The sequence below is a fragment of the Leucoraja erinacea genome, chromosome 20, assembly GCF_028641065.1.
Source record: "Leucoraja erinacea ecotype New England chromosome 20, Leri_hhj_1, whole genome shotgun sequence".
NCBI classification, from domain to species: domain Eukaryota; kingdom Metazoa; phylum Chordata; class Chondrichthyes; order Rajiformes; family Rajidae; genus Leucoraja; species Leucoraja erinaceus.
Genome location: NC_073396.1, coordinates 31593242 through 31609826, shown reverse-complemented (window position 1 = coordinate 31609826; position 16585 = coordinate 31593242). Strand labels below are relative to the sequence as shown.

The following is a 16585-nucleotide window of genomic DNA, read 5'->3' as shown; positions in this document are numbered from 1 at the left end:
AAGTCACTACAGGCATCACTGCGCGTCATGCCCCGACCACCCCACCACAACATCGTTTCAGGCTGTCGCCGAAAATGTCGCCCAAGTGGGACAGGCCCTGTGGAGTTACAGTGCGAGAGACATGAGTTTGATCCTAACTACGGGTGCTGTCTCGTGAGCACTTGTGTTTTCTCTGGGTGCTCCAGTTTTCTCCCACACCCAAGACGTACAGGTTTGTAGGTTAATTTGCTTCAGTAAAAATTGTGAATTGTCCCTAGTGTGTAGGATAGTGTACGGAGATCGCTGGTTGGTGCAGCTTGATGGCTGGAGGGTCTGTTTCCACACTCTCTCTAAATCTGAAACTAAAACTAAGATAGGTCCTGTAAAGGGTTATGGAATGTTTTTGCATATTTTATAAAAACTATTTGTTGTAGCATTGGAAATAAAGGATGACAATGTTAGGACATGCGGAGTGTATGAAGGAACTGCAGATGCTGGTTTAAACCAAAGATAGACACAAAATACTGGAGTAACTCAGCAGGCCAGGTGGCATCTCTGAGGAGAAGGAATAGGTGGCGTTTTGGGTCTCGACCCTTCTTCAGTGAGTTACTATAGCATTTTATGTCTATCTTTAGCAGATGTAGATACAGATATTTGATGATCTGCTATAAATAATAAAGAAAATGCAATGCATAGTTACATTTAATGCAAACTGAATGGGAGCAGTGGGGTGAGCTGAAAGTTTGAAATACATGTTTAACACATTATGTAGTCCCAGACTGTACTTTCCAGGAAATTCCAGTGTATAAATTATGATGATAAACATGACTTGGATTTTACAGCAGATACATCACCGTTTGGGATATCGGCATCACTGTGAGGCAAGATAGTGGTGGTGTGCCACTGTCCTTCTAGTTAAGGTAGTGCAACAATGCTGGTGGCTGAGGAATTCCAGGATTTGAACCCAGTCATGAGGAAAAGACTGGCTCTTTCCAGGTTGCTATCATATGTGGGGCGGGGGGATGGGATTACCTGGAGGAGTTGGCTTTCTTGTGTGCCTGGTCTCCTTGACTTTCTTGGTAGTAAATCTGTTTTTAAGAGATGCCCACATGGGTATTACAGTGCATTTCGCAGGTGGTGCATGTTATGCCATCTGGATGCGAATAGATGTTCAGAGTGGTGGATCAAGCAGGCTGCTTTGGCTTGGATGGTGTTGAGCCTTTGATTGTTACAGTTCCCATTATGCTGCATCTGACAAGCAAGGTGGAAAGGCTTTGCAACATCAGGTGATCAGTGACCTAGTTGGTCAGTGATGTGCAGCATTTTCTTTACACTCTGACTTTTAAAAATTATTATTCATACTTCTACCCTCACTGCTTGCAGAAAATTGAGAAACAATTTCATTTTGCTCAATTCTTTTTGATTAATTGTGCATTTTAATTCACTACTAATTCAGTTTCTACTGCGTTCTCATATTTACTTGGGTTTGTTTTTCAGAACCGTAACCCATCTGTGGCTGTGTACCACACAAACCGTGCTCTGTGCTATGTGAAGATGCAACAATTCGACAAGGCGGTGGCAGACTGTAAACATGCCCTGGAGTTAGATAGCCAATCTGTTAAGGCTCACTTCTTCCTGGGACAGTGCCTGGTGGAAATGGAGAATTATGATGAAGCAATCGGCAACCTGAATCGAGGTCAGAGATCTAGCTTTTGTTCATGATCAATCCATGCATAATTGTGGGCAGAACTCCGTCAATAGGAAAGATGAGGGGATTCAATTATTGCAGTTATTTTTGGGATGAGGACTTTATTAGCGAGACCAGCAATTATTACTCATTCCAGCTTGCCCTTGAAGGTGGTGGTGAGTGCTTGCCGTCCTCTGGTAAAGGTACTCCCATAATAGTGGGGAGGCTGTCTTTATGTTTAGACCTAACAATCATGAAGGAAGCATTAGTGATGTCCATATGTCATGCAGACGTATCCAGTCACAAATTTAGTGGTTTAAAGTTTTGATTTTTTTTTTTTTTAAGTTCCTGCTTTTGGATAGTTCAGAGAGAAGTTATTGTTTGGCTCATCCATTTAATTAATCAGGCGATCATTGTTGAAGTCTAGTCTTTATTGTAATCACATTGGCTACTTTTTGTGAATATTTCTAATGTGACCTTTTGATTAACTGCTTAATCTGAACATAGTTATGCTGAAAGCCAATTGGCTGTGTTCATCTATGATAAAAATGTAAAAATTAGGCTGTGAAAAATGTTCTCACTGTCATACCATTGGAAGGCATTTCTAACATGATATGGTGTAGGATTCCTATGCATGGTTACAGCATATGGTCATTTTCAGAAGTACAGCCATGATAAACCATTTTGACATTTTCTATATCAACCATCTCTTGGTGTCTCTCAGTGAAACTGAAATATATGGATTATGGGGGGTAAAATAGACACCAAGTGCTGGTTAGGCAGCATCCCTGGAGAACACGGATAGACAATTCTTTGGGTCGGGATCCTTCAGGCTGATTGTAGTTGTGGAGAGAAAGGTGGAGGAGATGTGGGGGTGGCAGACTCTGTCCCACCCCCACTTCTTCTAGGTTTCCTTCCCTAAAATAAATGAGTGATGCAGAGCTGCCAAGTAGTACGGTGTTCTGTATTTTGTACGGAAATGCGATAAGAATACGGATGTACGGATTTGCTTTGTAAAATACGGATTTTTAAAAAATCGGCCCGACTTCCTGTTTCATCTTGCTGCTTAAAAAAATGCAAGGATATAAAAAGTCATACTGTAACTCAAATTATAGCAGATTAAATCTATTAGTATTTTAAATTTCAAGATCTGGATGATTATTTTTGTAAGCTTTGATCTGCCTGTCCCGCTACAGGTTTAAACAGCGCTGTCAGTTTAGCGCGTGGGAATTTAAACGAGCAGCGCTATTGGTTCTAATTATAGCGCTACCAGCTGGAGCGCTATTGCCTTTACACATAGCGCTATGGGCTTTACACAAAGTGCTATGGCCACAGCGCTATGGGTTACAGACTGTTCGGGGAGGGAGAAGGAGAGAGAGTGGGAGGGAGGGAGAAAAGGGAAGGAGAAGGGGAGGGAGAGGGAGAGAGCGAGGGAGGGAGGGTGAGGCTTCCAAAATGTCTTCTACATCATCATCTGGTGCTAAAAGCAGGAAGCAGCCGTTCAAACAGAAGTATACAAAGAGATGGCAATGAATGGCCATGAAAAGGATTTGAGTATAGGAGCAGAGAGGTTCTACTGCAGTTGTACAGGGTCTTGGTGAGACCACACCTGGAGTATTGCGTACAGTTTTGGTCTCCAAATCTGAGGAAGGACATTATTGCCATAGAGGGAGTGCAGAGACGGTTCACCAGACTGATTCCTGGGATGTCAGGACTGTCTTATGAAGAAAGACTGGATAGACTTGGTTTATACTCTCTAGAATTTAGAAGATTGAGAGGGGATCTTATAGAAACTTACAAAATTCTTAAGGGGTTGGACAGGCTAGATGCAGGAAGATTGTTCCCGATGTTAGGGAAGTCCAGGATAAGGGGTCACAGCTTAAGGATAAAGGGGAAATCCTTTAAAACCGAGATGAGGAGAACTTTTTTCACGCAGAGAGTGGTGAATCTCTGGAACTCTCTGCCACAGAGGGTAGTTGAGGCCAGTTCATTGGCTATATTTAAGAGGGAGTTAGATGTGGCCCTTGTGGCTAAGGGGATCAGGGGGTATGGAGAGAAGGCAGGTACGGGATACTGAGTTGGATGATCAGCCATGATCATATTGAATGGCGGTGCAGGCTCGAAGGGCCGAATGGCCTACTCCTGCACCTAATTTCTATGTTTCTATGTTTCTATGAATGCACTGTCAAGTAAGGTGCGTAGAAGACATGTCAATCGGTAGCAAAGTTATGCATTGTTGTACTCTTACATGGGTAAGACCGCACATAAAAAACACATTTTTTTTTCAACAAAATGGAACCTCGTAAAAATACTGATTTCCTCAGCAAAATACTGATTTTCAGGTACTAGAATACTGAAATGCTCTGATAAAACTTAGCAGCTCTGGTGATGTAGTTGGGTCAGGATAGCAACCTTGCAGTTTCATAATCAGTGACACTAGTTAGAGTTTCATGTATTGAATTTAATATCCCCAGCTGCTGTACTAGGATTTTGAATGACATTTAAGATTGTTAGTTTGGGTCTTTGGGTACTCTTCAAATAACATAACTAACTTGTTCTTGTACATCCAGCATGTCTATGTGTGATATGGCCTTAAGCTTTAAACTAGGTGACCGTTCCAGGCAGCACCAATAGTCTGAGAGTTAAATTTATTGCCTTTGCCAATCCATTTTGCTGATTGTGAGGTGCCCTGCACAAGCTGCTAAAAGTCCTATTTATGTCAAGATCCTGTTGTTGTAATCTGGTCTTGACATATGGAGTCACACAGTTATTCAGCCGGTGTGAAGCTTTGCTAAATTTTGTTTTGGAAGGGACATTGGTGCACGTTGTCAACTGCCCAGTTTCTAATTTAGACAAGTCATGCTCTGTAGCCCTGCAAGAGGATTGAGGAACCTGTTCAACTAAAAAAACCGTCAGCAAAAAGCAATTTCATGAGAATCTATAGCAAAAGCATTAAAAAAAATCATATCTACATAGTGTGTGATCTTTAGGAAGCTATAAAGATTTATTAAAAAATTACCATTGCTTTTTGGAAGTGAATAGAACTTTATTTGACCTGAAGAAGGGTTTTGGCCCGAAACGTTGCCTATTCCCTTCGCTCCATAGATGCTGCTGCACCCGCTGAGTTTCTCCAGCTTTTTTGTGTACCTTTTAATTGACCTAAGTGGTTCTTTTCCTTAGTGCTTTAAAATGATGAAAAATGCAAGATGTGTTAAGTAAAGACTGCCCTCATGCGAGCCATGCTCACTCTTTGGAAGTGAGGGTAATATGTTTTTAGACAATAGATATTAGACAATAGGTGCAGAGTAGGCCATTCGGCCCTTCGAGCCAGCATCGCCATCCAATGTGATCATGGCTGATCATCCACAATCAGTTTGCTGATTTTTGTAATAGTTGGCATGCAAATTCTTTTTTCAGCTTACAATTTAGCAAAAGAACAAAGGCTGAATTTTGGGGATGACATTCCAAGTGCCCTGAGGATAGCGAAAAAGAAGCGCTGGAACAACATTGAAGACAAAAGAATACAGCAGGAGAATGATCTTCATGACTACCTCTCCAAACTGATCCTCTCAGAAAAAGAAAGGTTTGTTTCAGTGCTTTAGTATGCAGTTGAAAGAACTGTAAAATAGCTTCAATATCTAAAATGTGTTACATGTAATAGTAATTAAGATTAGAAGGGTGCCCTGAAATGCTCTATTGCTTCCTATTGCTTTGTGCATGGAAAATAATCTTCTACACTGAACAATGAATCGTGAATACTGCACATTGTGAAAACTCCTCTATCCCCTATTTCGACTTCCGCTACTCTTCCCATTCTTATTGCCTTGTTAGGAAAATAGATGATGTGAAAGTTAGGCCCGAAAGTATTTTGAGTATTACGGCCAAAAACGTGCTGATGTACAAGAGGCCATATCAGGAACACTGGTTGCAGTCAATGAGGTTAGACAAGGTGCACCTAGAAGAATTGCTGGGGTTCTTGGATGGAGGTGAGGTTGGAGGTATATGGAAAGGTGTTATATCTCGTGTGGTTTCTGGCAAAAGTACCTGGGGAGAAGGTGATTTGGGTGGAAACGGATGAGTGATGAGTTACAGAGGGAGCAGTCTCCACCCCTTTCCCCTTCCATAGAGACTGCTCCTGTACATCGGCAAGACAAAACGTAGACTTGGCAAATATCACTTGACACCGATCATTTGCACTCAGTCTGCCATGGCATACTGGATCTGCCAGTTGATAACTATTTTAACTCCTCTACCGATTCACTTAATGTTCTTTATCTCTCCACATCACTGCCTATATCCCTTGCTTCCCTTATCCCAAACCAGTCTGAAGAAGGGTCTCGACCTGAAGCGTCACCCATTCCTTCTCTCCTAAGATGCTGCCTGTCCCGCTGAGTTACTCCAGCTTTTTGTGTCTGTCCCTATAATTACCATTCTGTCCTGGCGCCTCTATTGCCAGAAAGAGGCCGCACACAAACTGGAGGAACAACACCACGTTGAATTTCCCGATTTTGGGTACCTACATAAATCCCACCTCTCATCTTTTTGAGGATGTAACCAGGATAATGGACAAGGGAGAGCCAGTGGATGTAGTGCACCTGGACTTTCAGGAAGCATTCGATAAGGTCCCACATAGGAGATTAGTGGGCAAAATTAGAGCACATGGTATTGGGGGTAGGGTGCTGACATGGATAGAAAATTGGTTGGCAGATGGGGAACAAAGGGTAGGAATTAATGGGTTCCTTTCAGAATGGCATGCAGTGACTAGTGGGCTACCGCAAAGCTGGGTACCGCAGCTATTTATAATATATTAATCATTTGGATGAAGGGATTAAAAGTAACATTAGCAAATTAAATATATATATATATCTATATCTTGTGAATATGACTGTAATCATATATAATTATGTATTTTTATTTTCTAAAAATAATATAATTGTGAGTGTTTATTTTGAATGAGACTGCTGCAGGGGTCCGGATCCTGAACCAGCCTAATTAATGGGTGAGGGCAGATCCTGTGGGTTCCCCCGTTTACTGAACCCCACTGAGTGCCAGTGTGCAGAGTGGGACTGTGACAGTGCCAGGCTGGGGGAAAGCTAAGGCATCTTCCACTGACAGGAATATGCCTAACCCTAACTCTCCCCCCCTTCCAGAGCTGCTCACGGCTGGAGCCACGTTGGTACCAGCTGCGGGCTCCTTACGTGTGACCCAGCAGCATGCCCAGCTCGGCCAACATGCCCTTCTGGATCATCGTGGTGATGATGGTGGGGAGCAGCACTGCCCTGCACGCCGCCCGGGTTGCCTTCAGCACCCGCATAGTGCCGGCTCCGTCAGTCCGACTGATCGCTCGCTGCAACACCGGTCTACCGAAAGCCCGACCGACCACTCGCAGCACCCAACAGCCGTCTGACCATTCGCAGCACCCACCGGCGGCCCGGCCCGACCCGACAGCCCGACCGATCCTCCACAGCATCCATCGGCCTACCGACAAGCCCGACCGACTGACTGACCCTAACCCTAATCCTAACTCTAGCTCTACATTTTTTATTTATCATTTTTATTTAACAGTTCACATCATAACTTTATAAAGATAAATCAATTGGAAAAACAAAATTATTAGCAAGGTTAGCATTACCTTTATTCCTTGGAAACCTTGTTATTGTTTTGATGTAATGAGGAGACCAGGGTCCTCGCTGCCTAGCGGCCTTCAAACAAAGCGCAGGATTGATCAATTTGCGTCCGACCTCAATGTCAAACGTGCATTGATTAGACAATTACTACTCGGAAAATTGGAGCTTTTTCTCTTACTTTAAAATAAAATGTGCATGTCTTGACGAGATTCAGGTATGATTTATATAATATTTTTACACTATGTTAAAAATTCAGGTAGTCCCGTGAGTTGGCTCACGAACTTGAACGAAAAAGCTCCTCGGCCCACAGCTTTTGTGTGGAATTCTCTGCCTCAGAGGGCGGTGGAGAGGCTGGTTCTCTGGATGCTTTCAAGAGAGAGTTAGATAGAGCTCTTTGGGATAGTGGAGTTAAGGGATATGGAGAGAAGGCAGGAATGAGGTGTTTAAGAGGGAACTGCAGATGCTGGAGAATCGAAGGTTACACAAAAACCTGGAGAAACTCAGCGGGTGCAGCAGCATCTATGGAGCGAAGGAAATAGGCAACGTTTCGGGCCGAAACCCTTCTTCAGACTGATCGGGGCGGGGGGGGGTGGGTGGGGACAAGAAAGGGAAAAGCAGGAGGAGCCCGAAGGCTGGGGGATGGGAGGAGACAGCAGGGGGGTTGAGGAAGGGGAGGAGACAGCAAGGACTGCAGGAATGAGGTTACACAGAAAAGCTGGAGAAACTCAGCGGGTGCAGCAGCATCTATGGAGCGAAGGAAATAGGCAACTTTTCGGGCCGAAACCCTTCTTCAGAGGAACCCTTCTTCAGAGAAACCCTCCTTCTTCGTCTGAAGAAGGGTTTCGGCCCGAAACGTTGCCTATTTCCTTCGCTCCATAGATGCTGCTGCACCCGCTGAGTTTCTCCAGCTTTTCTGTGTAACCTTCGATACTACAGCATCTGCAGTTCCCTCTTAAACACTGCAGGAATGAGGTACTGATTGTGGATGATCAGCAAAGATCACATTGAATGGCGGTGCTGGCTCGAAGGGCCGTATGGCCTACTCCTGCTCCTATTGTCTATTGTGTATTGTTTATTGTCTAGTCTCCCCCCCCCCCACTCCCATTCCACCATTTTCCCTACCTGTTCCCTGGATCCTTCCTGGACTCAAACCTATTTCACCCCACCCTGCTACCTGCATTTCTTCCTATAGCTTCATAATTTACAACGCTTTAAGCTACTTATCTCACACTGTCATTTTCACTTCTGGCCTTTGTCCAACGATCTGCTTATCTAAAAGCCCTCCTCACCTGTATCAACCCGTTACCTGCCAGGCTGTGTCCTGCGCCTCTCCACTTTCTTATCTCCCCCCCCCCCCCCCCCCCCCCCCCCCCCCCCCCCCCCTCCCACAACCAGTCTGAAGAGCATCCCGACCTGAAACGTCACTTATCTATGTTCTCCAGAGATGCTGCTTGACCTGTTGACTTACTCTTGGCACTTTGACGTTGTTTGATTTCTGTCACGTGAGCTTGCTAATATTTGAATATGCTGCAGATTAAAAGATTACAAAGATTAGCTCTTGTAAATGGTGATTTGGTGATAGTTACTGTTTTGTTTGTATTGTGAATAGGGAAGTGGAACAATGTAAACGAAAACTCCATGAAGAGACCCTGGATGATTCCCGAACACGAATGGAAATTACAAAGATAGAAGTCAGACACGTAGGGCTTGATTTTTTTTTTTTAATTTCCTTGTTGGTTGTATTCTGGGGGATTGTTTTTACTGAATGTTACATAGTAATGATAATGTTTTGTAAACTTGTGTTGCTTTATGTTCCAAGGTATAACCTAACTGCTTCCTAGAGAATGTTTGCACTGCTCTGATATGTTATGGAAACTGGGATATATAATCATTCTGTGATCTTTAAGGCACTGATTTTTATCTGTACCTTTGTTGGATCGTGTATAACACAAGGATGCCACCCTTGACTTTGCTTTAGGCTTTAATTACTAAATTGCAGTTGAATTGTGCAATTAAATGTTATCAGCAATATAAAATATGTATAGAATAATTAAACTTTGTTTCTTTTCTCTCAGGGTAAATAGCGTATAACTTATTCTTAAATGTATCTAGGTTGTGTTCTGAAGTAGCAAATCCTTTCTATTTTTGGAAATAATCTGTTTTAGGCAAATCTTTTTAAGTTCTGTCTCTGAAGGCTATGGATCAGTGCCGGTGATTTGACAAAGGCACCTTGGGCCTAGTAACTGCAGCTACATAAATTTTAATTTGTATCAGACTCGTAGAGATACATACCACCTTGTCGATGCTGACTAAGTTGACATTCTGGTCTCTTCCCATGTGCCTACCATTGGCCCGTTTCCCTCTAAACCCTTCCTATCCATATATCTTTCCAAATGCCTTTTGAAAGTCATAATTGTATTTGATGATATAGTTTTCCCTGACAGCATTACAGATATGGACTACCCTCCAAGTGAAAAAGTTGCCATTGAGGTCCTCTTAAATCTCTCCCCTCTCACTTTAAGCTTTTGCCATCCAGTTTTAGAATGCTCTATCCTGGGAAAAAGACCGTGTTCACTGAGTGTTCACTTATTCATATATCTTGTGGTCTTTACACCTCAATGAACTTATCTTGAACAAAGAATAAGGAGTTGGCCATTTAGTACGGAGATGAGGAAAAACATTTTCACCCAGAGTTGTGAATCTGTGGAATTTTCTGCCTCAGAAGGCAGTGGAGGCCAATTCACTGGATGCGTTCGTGGAAGAGTTAGATAGAGCTCTTAAAGATAGCCGGAGTCAGGGGATATGGGGAGAAGGCAGGAACAGGGTACTGATTGTGGATGATCAGCCATGATCACAGTGCATGGCAGTGCTGGCCCAAAGGGCCGAATGGCCTACTCCTGTACCTATTGTCTATTGCTATACTCCAAACAAAACGGTCCCAGCCTATCCAACCTCTCCCTATAACTCAAGCCCAGGTAACTTATTTGTGAATCTCTTCTGCACCTTTTCTAACTTAATGATGTCCTTCCTATAGCTGGGTGTGACCAGAGCACTCTCGCCAACAATCTTTGAGGCTGATGTCCCAACCTTTGAACTCGTACCCCTTCCCAAGGAAGGCAGGTGTGCCAAACACCCTGTCCACCTGACTTGCCACTTTCAGGGAACCATGCACCTGTACTTTCCAAATCTCTCTGTTCTACAACACTCTCCAGGGTTCTACCATATATTGTCTTCAGTTCTGTCCTGGTTTGTTCAACATCTCACCCATGTTAAATTGCATTTCCCATTGCTTGGCCCAACATCCTAACTGATCTAGATTAAAAAGACTTTGAGGCAAGAAGTGTATTTATATGCAAATTTGTTAAATTATTTTGTTTCTAATTATTGGAGTAATGCAGAACATATTACTGCAATTAAAAAATGCATCTAATTATTACTTGCAATGAGACGCACCACATATTACACAGCCACTATTGTAAGAAAACTGATGATAAACTGAATGGAATGACGGAGAAGAAGAAATGCTTGGTGTTGTTACCTGGCTTGTTGGCTTCAATCTCATTCATATTTAATTTTCCCCTCCGCTCTTTAAAAACTGTCCATATTTGCTGTCGGGCAAATTTGGTTCCCAGCCCCATTCCTTTGTTCTTTTTGTGGGGGTTAAATTGTGTTTCTTTTCAATGTTTAACCAATGTTCAGAGTTTAAATGGAACCTATCAATATGCAACAATTTATTTTTCTCCCACGTTGCAAAGTTTCTGAATTGGATGATTTGGGTTTTTGTTCTTGCATCTTGCTTCTTGCAACCACAGTTTGTACGTTAACGAATAACTAACAAATATACTTTTTTGTGCCTTTTATACATCTTCAAATCCTGATTTTAATTATATTTTGCAGGACAAGTACATGAATGAAATGGATGACTTATTCTCGCAGGTGGATGAGAAGAGAAAGGTACTTTGCCGAATAGGCCTACATAACTCCTGTGTACTGAGACCAAACTATCGCATTTTTGTTTAATATTTATTATTTGTGCTATCGTATTCCCCATATTCCTTTGCAACACATACATTAACGTGCAGTTCTGGTTGCCCCCGTTACAGGAAGGATTTGGAGAGGATGCAAAAGAGGTTTACAGGATGTTGCCTGAATTAAGGGGTATTAGCTGCAAGGAGAGGTTGGACTAACTCTGGAACGAGGGGGGAGATATGACACACATATATCAGATTATGAGAGGCATAGATGGGGGTAGATACTGAACTTTTTTTCCCCCAGGGTGGAAATGCCAAAGACTAGAGGGCATAGGCTTAAGTTGAGAGGTGCAAATATGGAAGGAGATGCGTAGGGCAATTTTGTAGACAGAGGGTGATGGGTGGAATGTGCTGCCAGGGATGGTGGAAGAGGGACATGTTTGCTGCTGCTCTCTGCTCCAGTCTCCCCAATCTGATTTCCAGTCAAATCATGGGCTGATTTTTTTAAACAAGAAACCTTGAAAAGCATCTAGACATGAGCAAAGCAACAGCAGTTGAATGCATCTAACTGAAATGGGGTCTATGAGACTATTTTGCTGTAGATGCTGACAGTTCATCTGTAGACACGTGACAATAAACTAAACAAAAAAAAGATGCGTTTTGAAATTGGAGGACATTTTTTTGGAAACTCTGCTTGGCTGGGGCCAATAGCTCATCTAGGAACAAAATGGGAATGTGGCCTTGTTTGTATGCCCAGAGGCAACATGGGTGATACTGCAAAGGAGTTTGGTGGATATTAGGCACTTTTGACAGTCGGGATCAACAAAAAGTAATCCTGGTCCAAGAGCCACAGGCAAAACTATGATGTTGATGATGATGATGATACTTTATTGTCTCTTGTACCTAGCTAGGTGCAGTGAAATTCTTAGGTTTTGCAGACAAAGTATACAAAAGATTTGCCACAGAGGCGCCAACAGTTACAAAAAGTACTCATCTCTTCTATTTCCCCCCCTCCCCACCCGCTCAGTCCATGGCAACGAGGCCTGTCCACCTCAGCTGGACCTCGAGACTCCGAACCCATCCCCAACCTCAGAGCTCTGACATCCTCTGCCCAGCCGATAATTAAGATGATTGTGTATATATAGATTTAATCAAAATATTCTAATTGTAGTGTAGTAAAGGGAATTTGGAATGAATTAAGTGCGCATTCCCCTCCGCCACCATAGATGAGGCTCGCACCAGGGTCTCATCCATACCCCGCAACACTGCTCTCTCTCCCCATCCCCGCACTCGCAACAAGGGCAGAGTCCCCCTGGTCCTCACCTTTCACCCCACCAGCCGGCAAATACAACAAATAATCCTCCGCCATTTTCCGCCACCTCCAACGTGACCCCACCACTCGCCACATCTTCCCATCTCCCCCCATGTCTGCCTTCCGCAAAGACCGCTCCCTCCGCAACTCCCTTGTCAATTCTTCCCTTTCCTCCCGTACCACCCCCACCCCAGGCACCTTCCGTTGCAACTGCAAGAAATGCAACACCTGTCCCTTCACCTCCCCCCTCGACTCCATTCAAGGTCCCAAGCAGTCGTTCCAGGTGCAACAAAGGTTCACCCGTATCTCCTCTCCACTCAATGATTAACTGCATCCATTTTAAATAGCCCTAGATTCCAAATAATACATCATTTATTTTTTTACTCATCTACTGCATCCAGCTGCTCTAGATGTCAGAACGCTGATTTACATACGGGGAGCCCAAAATGACTAAGCGAAACTTTATATACGGTTGGAAGCCCCTTTTAATGTATCGTTTCGCTGAACACCTCCGCTCAGTCCGCAAGAGTAACCTACCTGAACTCCCGGTAATACTCAGCGACACTTCAACTTTTCCCTCCCATTCCCAATCCGACCTCTTTCGTCCTGGGTCTCCTCCATTGCCAGAGTGAGCAAAACACCGGAAATTGGAGGAACAGCACCTCATACACCGCCTGGGACAGCTTGCATCCTGATGGCAGGAATGTTTTGAATTCTCCCAATTTTGCTAGCCCTTGCTGTCTCCTCCCCTTCCTTAACCCTCGAGCTGTCTCCTCCCTTCCCTCCCACCCGGGCTCCTCCTCCTCCCTTTTTCCTTCCTTCTCCCCCCCAGCCCCATCAGTCTACCGAAGGGTTTTGGCCCGAAACGTCGCCTATTTTTCTTCACTCCATAGATGCTGCTGCACTCGCTGAGTTTCTCCAGCAATTTTGTGTTCCTAAAGTGCACTAAATGCCAGTTTTGTAAATAAAATTACAATTAAACATCTATTTTGATAGACATTAATATGCCAAGCACTTTTTCTCGAGTGGTTTTACATTTGTCATGAAATAATTAGCAGGTATTACAAGTTTCTCCATGGTGTACTGTGTATAATTTGATCTTCTTTGTTTCACTTTAGAAACGAGATATTCCCGACTATCTTTGCGGAAAGATCAGCTTTGAGTTAATGAGGGAGCCATGCATCACGCCCAGTGGGATCACATATGACAGGAAAGATATAGAGGAGCATCTTCAGGTAGTCAAAGGAAAAATTGACAAAGCTTTGACATTTGTAGAAAGTTGTGGGCATTATATATCAAATGAATGCATTTCTTCTGTGCCTTTTTCAGCGGGTGGGTCACTTTGATCCAGTGACTCGAAGTCCATTGACCCAAGAACAGTTGATTCCAAACCTGGCCATGAAGGAGGTAATCGATGCGTTTATATCGGAAAATGGCTGGGTAGAAGATTACTGAACTGGATTTCAGCCCATCAGGACTTGCACATTTGCACTACAGCAGCAACTCGATGATTGGACTAACCAGATGCGCGAGAGTGAGCAAGCCACGGAGATGACCGACTGAGGGAGAGGGGATGTGCAGGTGCCACCTGTACCTCTGTACCTGCTTGTGTTTAAATTTATTTTACATGCATGTATATAAATCTTATTTGCCAGAAGAACTCTGAACTTGGAAAAATTATTAAAGTGTTTAATAATGCTTGGTGTAGTGGGGTGGGGGGGGGGGGGGTGGGGGGGGGAGGGTAATCTGATTTACACGGTTTTGGAATATTTGATTTTTAAATTTAAAGAACAAATTAATTGGTTTCTTGTTCCATACCATATTTGAGTGTGTTTTTGATTGTAAATGTTGGTATGTGATCCGACTGAAAAATGAAAATCTCTGACATCAAAATATCTTGAGGCGACTTGTTTTATGCACTCTTTGTGTTTCACTCCAATGCCTTCTCTCCTTTAGATTGCCTTGCTGTCAAAGTGTGCTGCCTTTCTGTTAGCAGGCTGGCGCACCAACTAAAGTCCAAACGCAGAGTTCTCGATTATCACTAAAGGTACTCCTCTCATCAGTGGTATACCAAGAGAATAACACAAGATCAGGGCTTGGATTTTATCTGTTTCAGTACTGATCTGAGGTTCACTGCAGACATTTTGTATGTGCCTGGAGTTAGGACTTGTGGGGTGTGTGTGTGTGTGGACAAAAGACTTTTATGGAGATAATCTTTGTGACCGCACACTCTAACTGGCCATTTGGTTCATTTGCGCCAGTACTTGAAGTAATGGATCTTGCAAGTCAGAAGCTAAAAATCTGTATTGGGTGCAATGCACAAGTTTAAGTCTGCAGAATATTTAAAATATGACACTCTACCTTGCACATATACATGGATCATTTTAAATTAGCAACTAACTTGCCTAGCTTTACAGTTAACAAGGCCAGTATAAGCCATTCAAGATAGAATGTACTTGTAGCAAATGTGACTGGAGTGTTTCCGTGCAGATTCTGAATACTTCACCAGAAATGTTGGAATACAGGATTGTGTAACCTACTCTATACACAGTCTGGTCGTCTTGTTCACTCGATGCATGCTCATTCACTCTTCCACTGCTCCGCTCCTACAACTTGCAACATTAAACAAAGCAACTGTTGGTGAAAATTGCACATCTTAGCTCTCTCACCTGCAGTGTTTCTTTCTCTGGCATTTGAAAAGGAAATCTCCATAAACATGTGCTATCAGTCTGGGAGATCCCTGACTTGGGTTGCTTTTATTCAGTATTTCTGTAAATGAATGATTCCTAGAAATTTTGTTTCCTTTTTTGATAGTTTTCATGAAATTAGAATAATCTTAGAACATTTGATTGCAAGTATTGAGATATTCCCATTTCCAAGGTGTTTTAAGAGAACATTCATTATGTTAATAAAGTTTATAAATAATTGAAATTTCGATTAACATGTATATTATTCCAATCCATAATTGTCCATATCTCTCCTCCACCGCTCTCTTGTACAGCTCTTGTAAACATTATTGACAGAATTAAGCATCGTACCTGTGGATGCTGGTTCCAGTGACCTCAGCCTTCAGTGAATATGTGAAGGGATGGAAACATATGACACAAACCTCCAGTTCGGGAGTGTAATGGTAATAGTTTGCTTGGCACTCCACTGGAACTTTGGTCACTCACTAACCCATCACCAATATCTGACTGTGATATCCTTGAATACGATCAAGAAATTGAGTGCAAGATATTATTCTTGTGTATTTGCTTTAGACTGACTATCCTAACTTCATATAATATTGCTTTGTCAATGCACAAGCAGTGTTTGGTTTTAGTTCATTATATGTTTAAAATCCCACTTTTTTGATACACATATTGTTGAAGATAGCAAGAGGCTTGGAATTGTTATGATTTCCATTCAGTTTTACAGAGCAAATTAAATGACTATTCTATTGGTTTCCAGCCAGCTGAGAGGTCTCCTTATTATTTTGCGTACATCTTAATAAATGGTCAATAGAGTTAACACTCCCACCTCCGAATCCGAGGGTTATGGGTTCCAATCCTACTCCAGTGTCCTGAGCCCACACATTAATGTTGAAGGAGTGTTGGCCTATTAAGTAGAGGTCATGCCCATCCTAACAGATGTAAAGGATTCATTGACACCGTTTCAGAGAGCAAGGCAATTATACATGGATTCCTGGCCACTGTTCATCACACACTAAGATTGCTTGCCATTTTCACATTGTTGCTTGTGGTAGCTTGATGTATTCAAGTTGATTAGTGTATTAACTACATCAGTGATTACATTTGAGAAAAGGCTATTGGCTGCCAGTGGGATATTGTTAAGGCATAAAGTTCCTCCAGAAATTGAAGTGCGGAATTTTTGAAGAATTTGATGAAACCTAAAGGTCGCCTCAGATTATCCTTATGAACCTTTGACCGTACGAGGAATACTTCACTGCACTAATCTCGATTCAGGAGGTGTTACTTTGCATTCCTGCAGCTGAGAAGACGAATAGTCA

At 42.8% G+C, this 16585-nt stretch overlaps 1 protein-coding gene across 1 annotated transcript in view; it reads left to right on the top strand.

Annotated features, from left to right (window-relative positions):
* The window catches only part of stub1 (STIP1 homology and U-Box containing protein 1), a 28597-nt gene extending 14303 nt beyond the window's left edge, over window positions 1-14294 (top strand). The window contains exons 2-7 of the mRNA XM_055651795.1: window positions 1477-1675; window positions 5084-5249; window positions 8903-8993; window positions 11191-11247; window positions 13695-13811; window positions 13906-14294. Coding sequence (XP_055507770.1) covers window positions 1477-1675; window positions 5084-5249; window positions 8903-8993; window positions 11191-11247; window positions 13695-13811; window positions 13906-14031 — 756 coding nt within the window. The 3' untranslated portion in view covers window positions 14032-14294. The remainder of the gene's footprint in view (window positions 1-1476; window positions 1676-5083; window positions 5250-8902; window positions 8994-11190; window positions 11248-13694; window positions 13812-13905) is intronic.
* The last annotated feature ends 2291 nt before the right edge of the window (window positions 14295-16585 follow it).